The sequence below is a fragment of the Bidens hawaiensis genome, unplaced genomic scaffold, assembly GCF_021521415.1.
Source record: "Bidens hawaiensis isolate Kalapana, Puna unplaced genomic scaffold, B.hawaiensis_p1.1 tig00005935_1, whole genome shotgun sequence".
In the NCBI taxonomy this organism is placed as follows: Eukaryota; Viridiplantae; Streptophyta; class Magnoliopsida; order Asterales; family Asteraceae; genus Bidens; species Bidens hawaiensis.
Genome location: NW_027491390.1, coordinates 1,081,945 through 1,098,325, shown reverse-complemented (window position 1 = coordinate 1,098,325; position 16,381 = coordinate 1,081,945). Strand labels below are relative to the sequence as shown.

Below are 16,381 nucleotides of genomic sequence, written 5' to 3'. Positions count from 1 at the left end.
AAGCATTTCTATGAAGACCCAGTTCAATCCTTACTTACACACTTTGGGGGATCATTGGTGGCTCAATGAAGGAAAACTAAGATCTTTGTGATCTCCAATTCGATCCTGAAAGCGTCCAGGTTTTACCATCAGTGGGCTTTTGGACATGTGAGTTTTCCCCGAAACTGGAGATAACTTGAAAGCGCTTAAGAATTTTGTACGGCTGGTTGGGCCAGCTGATGATGGTCTTTTGCTATTGGATCACCCAGTACAAAATATATAAGCATTATATGTCTGTTGGTCATTACAAAAAATAAATATAGGGGTATTTATTACAAGCATTGATTGTTTTGGTTTTGTTATGTGGGAATAAAGATTTAAAAAATATTAAGCCTTTTTGACAATAACTTCTCTGATAGATGCTCATGTCTCTACTTTAAATGTGTTGGTGTGGGTTAAAAGGATTTTTTTTTTTTCTATTCTTTGCATTAATTTTTAGTATTTATAAACTTACAACCGTAGATGCAAAAAAATAAAAAATAAAAAACCTGGCTTGAAAACCAAACCTTATTTCTAATACAAATCTTAACCTATTATAAAACCAATATGAGAGAAACCAGTTTGGACTCGAACCAAACCTCAACGTTGAAATTGATTTGAGAACTTAAAACCCGAACCGAATGGTTTATAACCATTTAAACCGGTTTCATACAAACCAATCATTTCCCCTTATAAACCAGTCTCAACCCAAACTGGATATTGACCGAGTTTGAATATAACCCGAACTGGTTTGAGCTAAAAAAAACCTATTTGTGCCCCCTATTTGTGTACCTCTATTTACAAGTAAAAACACAAGTGTAAAAAAATAAAATGTTTATATAAAATATGTTTATCTATTATAAGGGTTGGTGCACGTCAACATTAAAAAATGTATTAGTGGTTTCTTAAGAAACTGTGTACCAATTTTGTGGAATAAAACCGAAACAGAAAAATACAAGTAAAAACAGAAGAATGGAAAGTGTTGTGTATGAATGTATAGATCTATTATATACTTGTAGAATTTTACGATACATTATACAAGCCTTTTAAAAGTTTGTTCGTCCACATACATAAAACAAACTAAATAAAAAACGACTAAATTTTTATTCAATGTACTTTATTTTGAGAGTCATTATCCCATTCATCCGTAACTATATCGACTAAGCCATAAAGATATCACAAGTTATTTTGTTAACAACATTATATTTTAGACTATCTACATGTCTCCGTCTCTCTTCTTTCTCATTCATATGAGACGGGTTCACTCTACGTCTATAACGTTGGAGATGGTCTAATATCTTTTTGACTTCCGAATATTCTTATAAAACATCCTTTCCATTAAATAAATAGCTCCGGAACATGAACTAAAAATAGGAGTTTCATAGAAAAGATTCGTTACCAATTTATTATACTATTCAAAAGGGTGTAAGCCCATTGTTTTGTTTTGAAGTAGGTTAAAAAAATATAAACTATAACCTAGGAATCACAAATCTCAGATCCAATAAACATGGGGTCCAAATTCCGAGGCACAAAAACTTAAAAACATAAATTTGGAAGCCACCAAACTCGTTTCAATGGCACACTTGTCTTTTCTATAACATGTTACATTTTTGTATCATAAAGGAAATACAAGTTTGTAATATTTTGATATGGAGAATCAAATTAATTGTCAGGATTGAGATTTTAGTTTTTGTGAAGTTAAATATTTTTATCCTTGGTTTAAGTTTTAGGTGATAGAAACAATGTCTTTCCGCTTATATAACCGTTCACGTCAGTTATGTCTATTTGGAAAGTCAAAGTCATTTGGATTTCGACTTATACATTAGGTTAAATTCTAGTTGTCATCATTATGGATTGTTGTAAATTATGTGTTGTCATAGGGGCTTTTGTAATCATTGTAACATCTTCAACATTAACTCTCACCAACACCTCTCTAACTTAAATACCAACACCTCTCGCTACACCTTTAGCAATCCTTCATTTGTACACTTTACAAGAACGCCTACCTTCGTCGATTGTGTTTCTACGTCTTCCTATACCCATTAGGTGAAGAATGAGACATGTTTGGCACGCCACTTCTTTCCACCTCATCCTTAATATTACTCGTTTAGTTGATAGTGAGCAACATGTTGCCTTTTAGATCAATTTTAAGAACTTATGTTACCCTTGTAAAAAAATACTAGCCTAAAACTAATTTATCAACTTTTGATGTATTACCAAAATTAAAATGTATAAAAGATGGATATTTTCTTTTTCTTTTTTTAATTAAAGTTGACAGTTTCCTCTAATTCACATGAGATTAAGTTAATTTATATTTTGTTCTTTTGATAACAAGATCAAAGAAGTGGGTTGTATGCAAGTGTAAAAGTTAACTAAAAGAAAGTTATATAAGACTTCTAAAATGTGTTTAAATGATCTTTTAAATCATTCTATTATTATTAGTTTGATAAATAGATTTCTATATATGTATAATACATATTCTAAACTATTCTAGCATGTACATTTAACTTGTTCGATTTGCTTCAAACCCTAAAAAATTATATTTTATGAACTAATGTTTGATTGATAAAATAGAGTTATGTATATGCAAAGAACAATTGATTTTCATATGTGTGTAATAAATTAATTTAAATACATTTTTAAAAAAGAATGAAAGTTAAAAAAGGGATTATAAAGCATTTTTTTTAATTGAATAACGTTTGAAACAACCCCCAATATCTTAGTGAGTCATCATGAGACGGTATGTCAACTGTCCATACTAATTCTGATACTTTATGCGTGATTTACCCAGAAACAATGTCAAGTTGGAGGAAACACAACGACTATAGGAAAACTTTGTAAGTCAAACTTAAGGGATTGTAAAGCTTTTACTAATATAACCAGCGGGGCTTGCCCCAATGGTCAGGAACATGATGGATGACCCGGATGTCCCGGGTTCGAATCCTGATTCCGACCGGATTTTACCAGAGCAATTAAACTTGTCGTGCCTTCGGGCGGGGTGAGCCAACTGGGTTTTACCAGGAACGCCAAGCCAAACTCGGATGCCAGCGTGGATCCCGATCATGTCAACATAGTTGGCCTGAGTGGGGTGGCGGGGCGCGACGTGTTCGCGCAGTAAGATAGCTTAACTGTGAAGTCAAAAAAAAATCATTTACTAATATATAGTTAAAGATATCTTAAGATCTGATTTGTATAATTACTCGTCCTAAAGTATGCATGACCTTACAAAGCACCCATTAATCATTGATGAACCTCTATTATCACCATCATTCGTCATAATCAAGACATTAATTATGTCCTAAAAACTAGCAAATCATTACTCATAATAGCACTAATCATTACACATTAATAATAACACTAATCATTACATATTAGTACACTTAACTTTTATTTGTTTGACCGGTAACTTTTTTTGAATGGTAAATAATTACGTAAATATCAATTATGGGATTTGAACCCTAACCATTTTCTACTTTGTAATATCATTTCATGCTATATCATATATATATATATATATATATATAGATATAGAACTGAGTTTTAGGACCAACACGATTGTCGGGTGTCGCCTTTAGGTTTAGTCGGTTGTTAGCTAGGCATTAGTGTTTGTTCTAGCGCGTGTCGGGATAATGTTTGGGAGTGGTTTTAGATTGTCTTGCAAGTATGTTGGTTTCCCTTTGGTGTTTGTATCTTCTAATGTCTTTGCAGTTTTATCTTCTAATAATTCTTATCAACAAAAAAAGTATAACTCAAAAAGAGTGGACCCATTGATATATATAGCAAAAGGCCAAATACTAGATGAGAACTTGAAAGATGAAAAAAGGAAATGTGTTATTCATAAAACATAACATATATGTATCCATCAATCATCATCACTTGGTGGTGTTTTACCCTTTAATCATCATGGCTTTGTGGTTTTTACCCATCAATTATAAGGGTGGGTAGTTTGGAAGGTTGATTGTCATTTGATGCTACAAATCCTTGGTGCTTTACCCAACAAAATCTTTTTTTACCCACACCATTGACAAATAAATAGTTAGCCACCGGCCCTAGAGAATAAAATGCTTAGGCACTATAACACCCTATGCCAATCTCACATCGGTAGATAGTGGCGAAGCTTGGACGAGTTCGTCAAGAGTTGGGGGGGGGGGGGGGTAGACTCAAAATGTATTTAAAAAAACATAAACGAGGGGGGTCGTGCTCCAATTTTCAGTCGAAAATGAGTAAATTTGCACTACGTATACAAAATTTCAAGCGCAAACGGGTAAATTTACACTACGGCACAAAGAAAACAAGGGGGACCAAACGTGAGACTATGAGAGACTCTTGGTTCATAAGAAATGTTCCGTCTCTTAAATCATTAACGCATTATGGACAAAATGCTAGTGGACGAGAGAAAAACTTCACAGTTAAACGAGTTCAAGTGAGAGCAGTATCAGGATAGATGACGACATCCAGGGAAGTCTCCAATTGGGCAACCAAAAACAAATCAATAAGCTTTCTGTGATCAAAACAAACAATATTTATGGTACGAGAGGTGGTTGGATGTTAATCATGTTATGCTATAATGGTTCAACAGGTATCAGTATTAACACTTGGTGTGCCGAAAGTTCTAATAGTGCATGTAATATGTTACAATGACATGTCCAACTTTTCAAGTCTGATTCGATATGTTTTAGTGCGTGTATAATATTCTAAACCTTAAAAAAGGCATTCAACATGTCAGTTTTATTCAAAGTATATAACGAAGTGTCTAGCACATTATAACAAGTTAACAACGCGCCCAACTATATATGTTTGATTTATTATTGTGTTAAGTTATAAATAAACAAAAGTCATATCATACATGATAAATAGACAGTTAAATCATTTGATACGAGTTTCTATTTGAATCGATAAAAATAAAAGGTAAAAGTTATAAAACAAAGAGCAAGATAAGAAACAAACAAATAGCATAGAAGAAGACAAGTGGAAGAAGATGTTTGCTGGCAGGTGGGTGGCTGTCACTAAACTCATTTCAAAGACAACATCAGACACAAACACATGCATCTTACATCTCTAATCCAAAATTATATAATATTATTTTTCAAATCATATTTCAATATTGAAGTAACATATAGTATATATTATCAAATTTAATTTTCAAATGAAGTTAGAAACACTTACAATTGTCATAAAATATCAAAACAATAGTATATATTATCAAAACAATCTCTTTTCAAATTCAAATATCATGAAACTAACATTAGATTGTTTTAACTATCGGAATAAGACGAGTTGGCTGGAAAACGAGCTTGTATATTTAAGTCGCGCCATGGCTAGGTAACATAACTCGATGATTTTATATGTTAGTATTTTCTTAGTCAAGTCTCATTTCACAAGTTGACAAGAGATACAAATCTCAAAAAACACTATCAAACTACGAATGTACAAGAGAAATTGATGAAAATTTGTTTCGGTGAGTCAATGAATGGACTTTCTTTATCTCGAAAGTCGTTAGCAGCCAGTAAATCGAGACAAATCAACTCAAGTTGAATTAATATTGAATTCTTACGTGTTACGGGCCACAAGTTAGTTGAAAAGTCATGTTTTAGCAACATATTTGATTATATGACGATTGTCGGTTTGTGACCAAGTGAGAAGCTTCAACCCCCCCCCCCCCCTTTGCTTAGTATTTTAATCTATGCGTTTCATTCGAAAAATTTTATACGTATTGAGTCCCTCTTTCCCTTTCGAAATAGAGTCCAAGTTTCATCACTGTTCGTAGCATTGGATTCATGTGTGTTTGTTTGTCTTTGGTATCAAACTTTTATTAGTTGTTGTCTTTGTTTCCATGCCTTTGTCTTGCCTCAGTTTTATATTGTAATGCTTAATGTTGTTTGCCCCTCAATGGAGCTTGATGATAATAAAATGAAGATAAGAAAATATACCAAACAAATATATTCAATAATAACATGGCACTTTTTCTTTATTTAAACCTTTGACTAGACACATAACAAAATAAAATATAATAATATAATAAACGTTTGTAATTATTTTATTTTATATTATCTATACTATATTATAAAATATTTGACATTTAATTCATAGTGCTTATAGATATATGAATTAAAGTGATTACTCTTACCACCCTAATTACTATAAACAGCCCCACAAAAAAGACATGCAAAGGAGAGAGAGTGTTGGGTTGTGCGGTTTCTTGTGGGTTGATACTTGCGGTGAGCGTTTAAGTTGTCGATGGTAAGTCGGATGTTGATGTTGGGCAGCTACCGACGGTTACCCCTTTCACCCTAATAACAACATAAACAACCCCGCAAGATTCATTTACATAAATTGCAACTCTAGTTTTGAAACTCGTGCAAAGATATTTATATATTATACCCTTTAAGATTCATTTAGTTACACAATAATCTTCAAGTTTCATTAATTACATAATTAACCTCACACGACTATTTTCATTTTCATTTGGTACCTCATAACTTTCATTTAGTTACACCATTAACCCTGCAACTTTGTAATATAGTAATCTCCAAGTTCTATTAATTACGCAATTAACCTCACAAATTTTTAATGTAGTATTAGTAACCCAAATATTCCATTAAGTTACACAAACAACCCCACAAATTGTTAATACGGTATGAATCAGTACCGTAGCAAACAGATGAGACATCAAGCTCCCACGGTGCAACGTGCGTGTTTGAACAACTAGTTATTATTGTTTATTCATGATCATCATATAATCCATCAATTAAAACGAAGGGAAAAAGTGAAAAAGAATAATTCTACACTTGCCTCTTCAAGTTGTGCAAGAAACCCCATTGGCTTGACCTACTGATTTTGTTGTTTATGCTTTATATCTCTATACATTTCTTGTGTGTTTTAATTACTTTCTATTATTATTATTATTATTATTGTAACTATATGAAGCAAATTTTGATATGCCAACCTTATAGCCTGGCCTAATATAGCTGAAGATGATATTAAAAGATTACATATTTATTAAACTATGTATAAAAAGGTTAAGTTAAATAGGAAACAAGAAGTAGCATCATCACATGACCACATTAATAAACAATGAGTTGGGGTTGCCAATTTCTTAAATACAGGACCACAGCCTTCTTGCCAAGGTAAAATTAACTTATTGTTGATTATTTTGTTTAAATATATATAGTTTTATGAACTTATTAAACTCAAATAGCTTTATATATATATATATATATATATATTGTCAAATTATATCTTAAAATCAAGAATTTTGTTTAGGTTTTGTATGTATTGCTACATTAATGTAAAAACATTTTCTAAAATGCTAGGCACTATTGATTATAGCGAGACAACCAAACTAATTACAGAGACGCAACAAAGTCATCCAATTAAAACAATGCGTATAAACCAATTGCAACAATACTAGCATGAACGAACTGTGTAATTATAATAGTGTGTACAAACCATTACAACAGTTCATTACATTATATACTCACCCTAAACAAATGCTTCATCTTTAATGCTTCATACACACTATGTATAATATGGGCCTTGACCTCATTACCCACAAGATCAAAGAATATTCGACCATTGAATTTATTTCTTTTTGCCAAACTTTAGTAACTGAAAGACACAGGTCCCTAATTTTAATTGTTTGAAATTCATGTGTTTCTTGAGACTATACAACACATGTGACAATGCTACAATATTATGAAAACTTATGAAAACAAAACAGGAAAAAACATTACTTTATTAATTAAAACAATTTGTTTCTCTTGAAATGTAGGGTTTCATTTATTTTGGGACAACATAAAATCACATGGGACTTAACAAAACATAAAATTTGCCAACATAAACTAATGATTATTAATCCTACAATTTGTTGGTCATACCATTGAAGCAAGATTGAAATAGTTACATTATATATTTATATACAACAAAATCATGGTCAAAATCTTCATTTAGTTGTGACTTTTTTTGCTTTTCTTTAACACCATTGACATATTCCCAACAAAATCCCGGCCCGCGTTGCTACCGGTGAGCCGCTCTAGCGCCTCGGCTGCAGCGTCTTTTTCAGCTTGCTTCTTGTTATGACACGGGTGGCCCATAACCTGCATCCCGTTGAACTCACATATGGACCGAAACTGGTTGTCGGGCAGTTGGGTGGTTCGGTAAGTCGGGGGCGGACACCCGGCTCGAGTGAGTAATGTTTGTAGTTGACCTTTTGAATTGTCACCGCCCGGTCCACTATCGATCCTAGAAATTGGCGGCTGTGGCGGTGGTACCGCTGCGACATACGGTTTCGAGTCGTTGTATAACACCTGGCGATTGAATACGAATTTGCCATTGCATTTGTCTTCGGGTAGAAGTAACCTAATGGCAGATAAAAGCTCATGGTGCGTGTGTATGTCCATTCTGGGGTTCGTTAACTGATGCATGAATGTTAATCAGAAATAAATTAAATAAATATAACTGATTGTTATAAAATAAAATAGAGTTCATACTTTGCACTGAATTAACTCGTCAAGCTCTTGTCTTAAAGTTTGATACATTTCGCCTAATGTGGGGTCCATAAAGAACTCCAGGTATCCGCCCATCATTTTCAAGTGACCGTCCTATTTTTTAAAAAAAAGAGCAAAAATGTTAGTGAATAATAATAAGAGAGTAAGAATTGAATTTGAACTCAAACCAACACAAACCGAAAATTCGACTTTTGAGATTTTAAAAACTATTCAGCTTCGGTTTGGGTTTGATTTGGTTTCGATTTTACCATTTGGGCTTGGAAAATTTTGGGCTGAAAACAAAACTGGGCCAAAATAGTGAATTTTGGGAATAATACACTGGTACAGTTGTACACTTGGGCTAAATTACATATCAAAACTAAAAATGAAAATCCGTAAATTCGGTTCGGTTCGGTCTTTTCGGTCATTTCAGTTTGTTTTATTCAGTCGCAAATCAATATTTTTTTGTTTTTTATACACCAAAACAGATAACAAATTAACGGACTTACAATATCGCCTTTTAAAAGGGTCCCACCAAATAGTAGCATTACTGAATCAGAAATGGCTGTTGAATCTCTAAGAAAAATAGAGTTGACTTTAATCTTTTCATTGAAGACCAGCCACGGGAAGGGAATCTTGGAATCGCGTGCATTAACCGAGTTCTTACAGTATCAAAAGAAAAAACATATCAAAAATTCAAAATAGACACATTTTCAATTTGTTTTTTAGATATAAAACTTACCGAGTGTAGATGCACTTGACCGTCCTCCATTGTTTTCAGTGAAAACGACTTTTCATTATGCTGCAAATAAACTTAACATAAATATAATATACAAAATATTAAATAAAAATAACTAGATATATGTATAGTCAAAATAAACTTACAACTGAGCAAATTCCAGGATACAGGCCATAACAGATAACCGCACGGAGAAGATTTTCATCATAACTCCACGTGTTACAAGTAGTAATATTGCTATCGACAAGACCCGTATCTATAAGTACGGTTTGAAATTCGCGACGAAGAGAATAAATGGTTTTCATAGACTGTGCGGAAAGAAAATTTTTCCAACAATAATCAAAACCGTTAAGCTCGAATTCAGCTACTTTCCAACCCTCATACGCCCTCACAAGGGCAAGATGGTCACTATGATGATCACGAGAAAACTGTGCTTTAGCTGCCTCTGCCAGCTGTAACTTATAAAACTCAGAAAATAATATAAAAAATAAAAATAATATTTTTTCCTCATAATGTCCAACTTACATCTTTTTTGTCTAAAGGTGCCAAAAAAGGGTCTCGGACACTGAGACCCGCAGCGACTGTGAGTATCGGGTCAAGACAGTTAAAAATTGCACCGAGTATAAGCATCTTTCCGAGTTTTGGCTCCACAGGAAGCATCGCCAAATAACGACCTGTCAAAATAAATAAATAAAAAACTGATGAGCCTGACAAACATTAACGAAGCAGAGCATGTTCGTGTTTGTTCGTCTAGCTTTAATTGAACAGACGACCAAACATAAATAGTTAAACGAACTTTTCTTGATCATGTTCGTTTGTTAAAAAAATAAACATGTTTGTGTTCATTTATGTTCGTTCGTTAAATGTATAAGCAAACGATTCACGAATGAACATAACTGAGTTAAAACCAATTAATATTTAATAGTAAATGTGAATAAGAATGTGTTGACGTGTTGTTATTAAAACTAGACTAAATGTAATGGGCCGAAATATTTAAAAAAATGAATATATTAGCGTACAACAAACGTAAACTAACGAACAAAAAATCACAAACAGATTTAAATGAGCAAACGTTCACAAACATAAACAAACAAGACACGCGTTCATGTCTGTCCGTTTAACTAAATTCATGTTCATTCGTTTATTAAATAAACAAACGTAAACGAAAATTAGCATACCCAACACAGTTAGATTTTCACTCTCGTCTAAAGCACCGATAACCTTGAGATACTCGATGGCGTTTTGAACCTGTGAACGGTCAATTAATGAAAGTATATATGATGTAATATTTATATTAAAAATACAAAACAAATTATATATACGAGTTGACTGTTGATCAATACCGCCAATAATTCAGGTGACTGTAGAGCTTTAGATAGAAACTCAGATATACTTCCAAATTTTAAACTTTTGATTTGAAGACAAAGTGACTGCAAAGGTGTCCTTAATATTTCTGGTAATTGATATTCTGCAAAAGCGTTATAAACGGATCTTGGGTATAGATGGTAGCACACTCCGGGTTGAACACGACCTGCCCGTCCACGTCTCTGTATATCCAACAAAAAATTTTGATAAATAATTATAAAAAGGATTATCATATTCAGATAAAAGTATATAAAACTTACTTGTTTAGCGGAAACTTTTGATATCCAAGAAGGAAGTAAGCATGGAGTATTGTTTAATGCGTCATACGATGTCTCTTTAGCTTTCCCACAATCGATAACAAAAACCACGTCATCGATTGTGATACTCGTTTCCGCCATATTCGTAGCCAAAACTATCTTCCTCGCCCCATTTGCCGGTTTTTCAAATATTAATTTCTGTATGCATAGCTTAAAAGTCAGTATTTTATCATAAAAAGCTAACGAGTATGTAAATGCACATGGGCCCACCTGCTCTGAGCTGGCCATAGAACCGTGGCACGTAAGAAATAAAACACGGGCCGGATCTCCAAGAACAGGGTGTGCTTGCAGCTTTTCCTTTAGAGAGCTTATGTCATCCCACCCGGTCATAAACACTAAAACCGCACCAGGTGTTTGATTCTCACATATCGTGAATAATATAAATTCTATAAGATTAAAATTTATGCAATCGGGATTCCAAAACGACATAGATTCGCGTGTCTGTTGACTGTAGCTCCTATAGTCAGCAGATACGAGTGCGTCCTATTTTCAATTTTTTTTTTCAAAATATAGCATTAAAAGTTAATAGACGAGAACATGAACAAACTAAACGATTTGAAATAAGAAGATGATTTACCTCAACAGCTGAGGCGATTTGACTTTTTCTCTTTTTAATAAATTGTTTATTTGACTTCCATGTTCTTTCTTGACCGTAATCGTCTATTTGATTTTCTGCAGTTAATTGGTATCCGGTTGATTCCAAAACATCTTCAAGAAAATAGCCATGCACAGGGTGAGTAAAACCCTACACACGATGCAGTAAAAGTAACACATTAGTTAAATCATCAAAAAATTTAATAAAAACTGACGGAATGTGCTTGGGCCAACACAACCCAAAATTAAAATATGACTAGGCCTGTAAACAAACCGAACATTCAGCGAACCTATCATGAACCGCCCGCCATGAAGTTTGTTTATGGTTTATTTTAATAAACAAACAAACACGAGCACGTCTCGTTCTTTCGTTTATGCTTGTAGACGCTCTTTCCGCTTGTTCATTTAAATTCATTTATGTTCATTAGTCTACATTCATTTATGTTTGTTAGTTTACATTCATTGTTGGTTCGTTCATGTTCATTAATAATTCATTAAAATTATTACGCCCGTTACCATTTAGTCTAGTTTTAATAACGTTTTTAGGCCAACATATTGTTGTTCATTAAAATCCATTGTTTACATTCGTTGGCCGTCCGTTTATACTATTAATGAACAAACATAAACTAACAAAACACTATTCATGAACACCCAGTTTGTTTAATTGTTATGTGTCCCTTTGGTTTGTTTACAAGCTTCAAAAAAATCCGCTTCAACCTGAACCAAAGTATTACCGGAATGTGAACCGATGGGCCCCCACCAAAGTAGGTTGAAAAGAGGTTTGCATCAAGGGTTGCACTCATTAAAACTACTCTAAGGTCAGGGCGACGAGGAAGTAGTTCTTTAAGAACAATAAGCAAAAAGTCTGTCAAAAAAACAAGCATTTTTAACCACATTTTCTATAAAAAAAACTATAGACTTTAAAAACATCATTAATAGTATTATATACCTTCATTCATGCCACGCTCGTGAATCTCATCTACAATAACATGAGTAACACCCTTTAAGTTCCTATCAACCAGTAATCTTCTCAACAAGATTCCCGTGGTGCAAAATAGCAGACGGGTATCTCTTCCTTTCATACCCTCTAACCTAACTTTATATCCAACCTTCAACAAAAATGTTAACATATTTATATATTATACAGATAAAGATATGTCGTTTCAATTATAATACAACTTGTGGAACAAAACAAACACGTTTTAGCCCATATAAGACCCGTTCAAAAGTAAACAGCTCAAAATTGCCAGCTACGATAAAGTAGTACTTACAGTATCACCTAACTTCTCGCCTCGCTCGGTGGCGATTCTTTCAGAAACAGACATAGCAGATATACGTCGAGGTTGAGTACATATTATACTACATGTGGCCCCACGCAGAGAATTAATTTCTGATTCTAAGATAAATTGAGGAATCTGGGTTGTCTTCCCACAACCAGTTTCACCTGAGATGATAACAACCTGTAAAACTATATTATTTACATGTGTATAATAGTTTTTAATGATAAAAATATATGCATGAAAACTACACCATGTAATACCTGATTCTGTTGAATGGCATTTAATATTGCATCTTTTTCTTTGTAAGCGGGTAGGCTTTTACGGAACTCGCCCATCCTCCAACCGTCTGAAGAGTCCTATAACAAACAAATGTTTTTCATAATTATATCATATTAGTACTTCTGTGCATAAGAACCTAGATAATATAATATGTTATACAAGGTAAAAAAACGAACCTGCCATGCTTTTTGGTCAGTATGCAGTTGAACACTCCTTAGCCAATTAATCTTCTCCAGTGCCGCCTTGGTCTGTGGGCCCAGCTCTGGTTGCTCAAATAACCCATCATCATTAATGATGCTACCATTGCTACTTGTTTTTGAAAATAAACTATCTTTTGAACCATTGTTACTCTTAGCCTTGTTAGAAAGATACTCCTTCAAATGAGCATCAACTCTCTTTTGCAACTCTGGAGGTAAAGACACCTGCCAACATATAATCGTCAGCATTCAAGAAGTTAATAATATTCTAAATAAACTTATATGATTTGATAAATTACCTCCCTTTGTGGGCGTTTATCATCAAGATCAAAACGATAGTTTGGCAATGGAACCTTGCTAACAACAAGCACTTTAGCATACAAATGGCTGCCAAGAATTACAGTCAACTACTTATTTAAAGAATACACATAATAAGCATGAAAACATCAACTCTTAAAATAATATCAATAATAACACCTGTGCAAGCCCATGCTAGTAGCCAGAGCTGCTATTTGTTCATAATCACGTCTGTCCTTTTTTTCCCTTGAAATCAGCTCTTGTGTATCTTTACTTTGCAGTAGTGTCGTTAGCTTCCGCTTCCAAGGATCTAAATCCGATGTGGAAGGGCCCTGTAAATATAAAATCAATATCAATACAAAAAAGGCAAAAAATTTATAAATACACACATTCATGGCCATTTAGCAACAAACCAAATTAACTCAATACCAAACCATAAAACCAGTACAGTAGTGGTACTATTTAGTTCTCCATGGAAACATACATAAAACCGCCTAGTAATCTACTCAACTACTCAACTTTTTCTCAGTTTCACACAAGGTTTTAGAATCTGGACCACTTTAGGGGTTAAGAAATGGCCCAATTGATCCCCAAAGTCAAACTACACCTCTGTTTTAAAACAAATGGAGAAATGGTTTAATGTACTAACACATGGTATTAATTGCTAAAAGAACAAATAAAAAAATAAATAAGTTAGTAACAGTACTCATATAATGTATCCTTACGGCATTCACCTTTTTCATTAGCTGTGTTAACCTAGTATCCACCTACTTTCCACCTGATTAAAACCAAATGCATGTTTCTTGCAAATGAATATCCTTTCTGAAACCTAAATTTTGCCTTGAAACTGAATCAGCATTGTGAATATCGGTTATAGACAGTGCCTAATTGGTAATCAGCACTAGACCAATGCGATTTCACCTAATCTGACCCATTGATCAGTACTCAGTCAAATCAGTCAAAAAATAGAACCTTTTTTTATTTGTCAAGTTTACACTTAACACTTAATTTGTTTATGTATAAAAATCCAATCCAGTTCATTCCTATTAATCGCTAGTCAATACCCCACCGCACGACCTAGCGAGTTCCACAACACTGAATTAGCTAAGCAAACAAACTAAATTAACATTACTCTTTACTACAGTAACCACATTACCAAATTACAATAACAATATAACAAAATGTAGTTAAATAAAACTCACAGAGTGAACCGGGAGCACGAATTGTGGCTGTTGTTGATGAGGCGGTGGCACGTAAGGATAAGGGCTCGGTATCGGTAACCTAATATAATTATTATTAATAATATTATTATTAGCAATGTAAGGTGCATTAACAACAGCAGGAGAATTAGATGCAACAGCTGCAGACGGAGTGATGACAGAGCGAATGCGAAGATGTGGCGGCACGTACACGGACCCGTACGGTGGCGGACGTGGTGCGTCCGTCATTGCTGGTGACAATTATTAGGTTTTATTATTATTATTATTTGGGGGTTTAGGGCACGAAAGTAGTTGAATAGTGAATACTCACGGCGGTGAATCGGTCAGTTGGTCAGTTAATTGCCAGTGTGTTATTGGTGGCGTCGGCGGCGGTGGTGGTGGTGGTGGTGGTGGTGATGGCGGCGGCGGCGGCGGCGGCGGCGGCGGCGGATGGACGGTAGATTGAGAGTTTGAGTTTGAGTTTGGGGTTTGGTTTTGTACTTTGTGTTAATCCTATGAGATGAGATCACTCTTGTACGTTATAAGTATGGAAAATTGGTTTTTACTAGTCCTGACTTGCCTTTCGATCTCTCAACCAAAGAATTGACTGTTGATAGTTTAACGTATTTGTTCCTAACGGTCCGCGGCTAACAGAATCCTAACGCCGTTAGTTTCAGGTCGCCGGAAAAACGTTTTTGACCTGGAAAGTTAATTTTTTTTGCCAAAAAACACCACCTGAACACCGCCACCACTACCAATTGACTCATCAGCAATCAACCACCATCACTTAAGCACCATCAACTAATTCCGACAATGGTTCTAGGGTTTCGAATACCTAAATAATTGGAGTTTTTACTAAGAAAAAAGGTTCATAAAGGTACGATACAAAGTTACCATGATGTTTGGGACAAAATTGTTGAGTTTTCGGGAAAAAATGTGTGTTTTCCGACCAAAAACGTTTTTTCAGGGACCTGAAACTAACGACGTTAGAATTCTATTAGTTGCGGACCGTTAGGAACAAATACGTTAAAAGTTGGGACCGTCAGCAGCCAATTCGTTAGTTGGGACCGGCAGTGACCAAAAGACGATAGTTGGGACCAATAAAAACCATTTTTCCAACAACTTATAACTTGTTAAACTATAGCATGTAACAGTTTAACTAAAACGTAAAAAAATATGTATGTTAGTTTATCGTCATGTGAGTGGTAGGTTTCGGGTTCGCGTTCGCTTACCTCAGAAAGTGTATATTGGTTTCACTCCAACGTTGATTGTTTCAATCCAACGTTGAACAAGTACAAAAATGAGGAAGATATGACACTTATGAATGCTTAGGCTATGTGTAGTGGAGGGGCTACAATTGGAGACGAATTGTGACATGTGGCGCCCAGTCAACAAGTAGTGGAAATTTGTTTTTGGGGTGTAATGGTGTAGGGGCTACAAGTTGGGCCCACAGTTTCTTTTTTTATTATTTTCTTTTTATAACTAAACTAAACAAATAAAAACCAATTTATTTAAATAATTAGATAAAAATGCATTAAAATTAAAAATAAAATACAAAAAACTTAAAAAACATAACTAATAATGCATTAAAATTAAAAAAAAAATTACAT

General features: G+C 34.1%; 1 protein-coding gene across 1 annotated transcript; it reads right to left on the bottom strand.

Moving 5' to 3' along the window:
• Window positions 1–7,915: 7,915 nt before the first annotated feature.
• LOC143631087 (DExH-box ATP-dependent RNA helicase DExH5, mitochondrial-like) lies at window positions 7,916–15,173 on the bottom strand. Its single transcript, XM_077099935.1, has 19 exons — window positions 14,775–15,173; window positions 13,753–13,904; window positions 13,575–13,662; window positions 13,255–13,500; window positions 13,060–13,155; window positions 12,791–12,979; window positions 12,469–12,628; window positions 12,254–12,384; window positions 11,503–11,670; window positions 11,136–11,408; window positions 10,869–11,063; window positions 10,587–10,790; window positions 10,422–10,491; window positions 9,769–9,917; window positions 9,386–9,695; window positions 9,247–9,317; window positions 9,014–9,166; window positions 8,508–8,618; window positions 7,916–8,432 (listed from the first exon to the last, which is right to left on the bottom strand). Exons 1-19 carry the CDS (start codon window positions 15,018–15,020, stop codon window positions 7,965–7,967), a joined length of 3,480 nt encoding a protein of 1,159 aa, XP_076956050.1. The 5' UTR covers window positions 15,021–15,173; the 3' UTR covers window positions 7,916–7,964.
• Window positions 15,174–16,381: the final 1,208 nt, after the last annotated feature.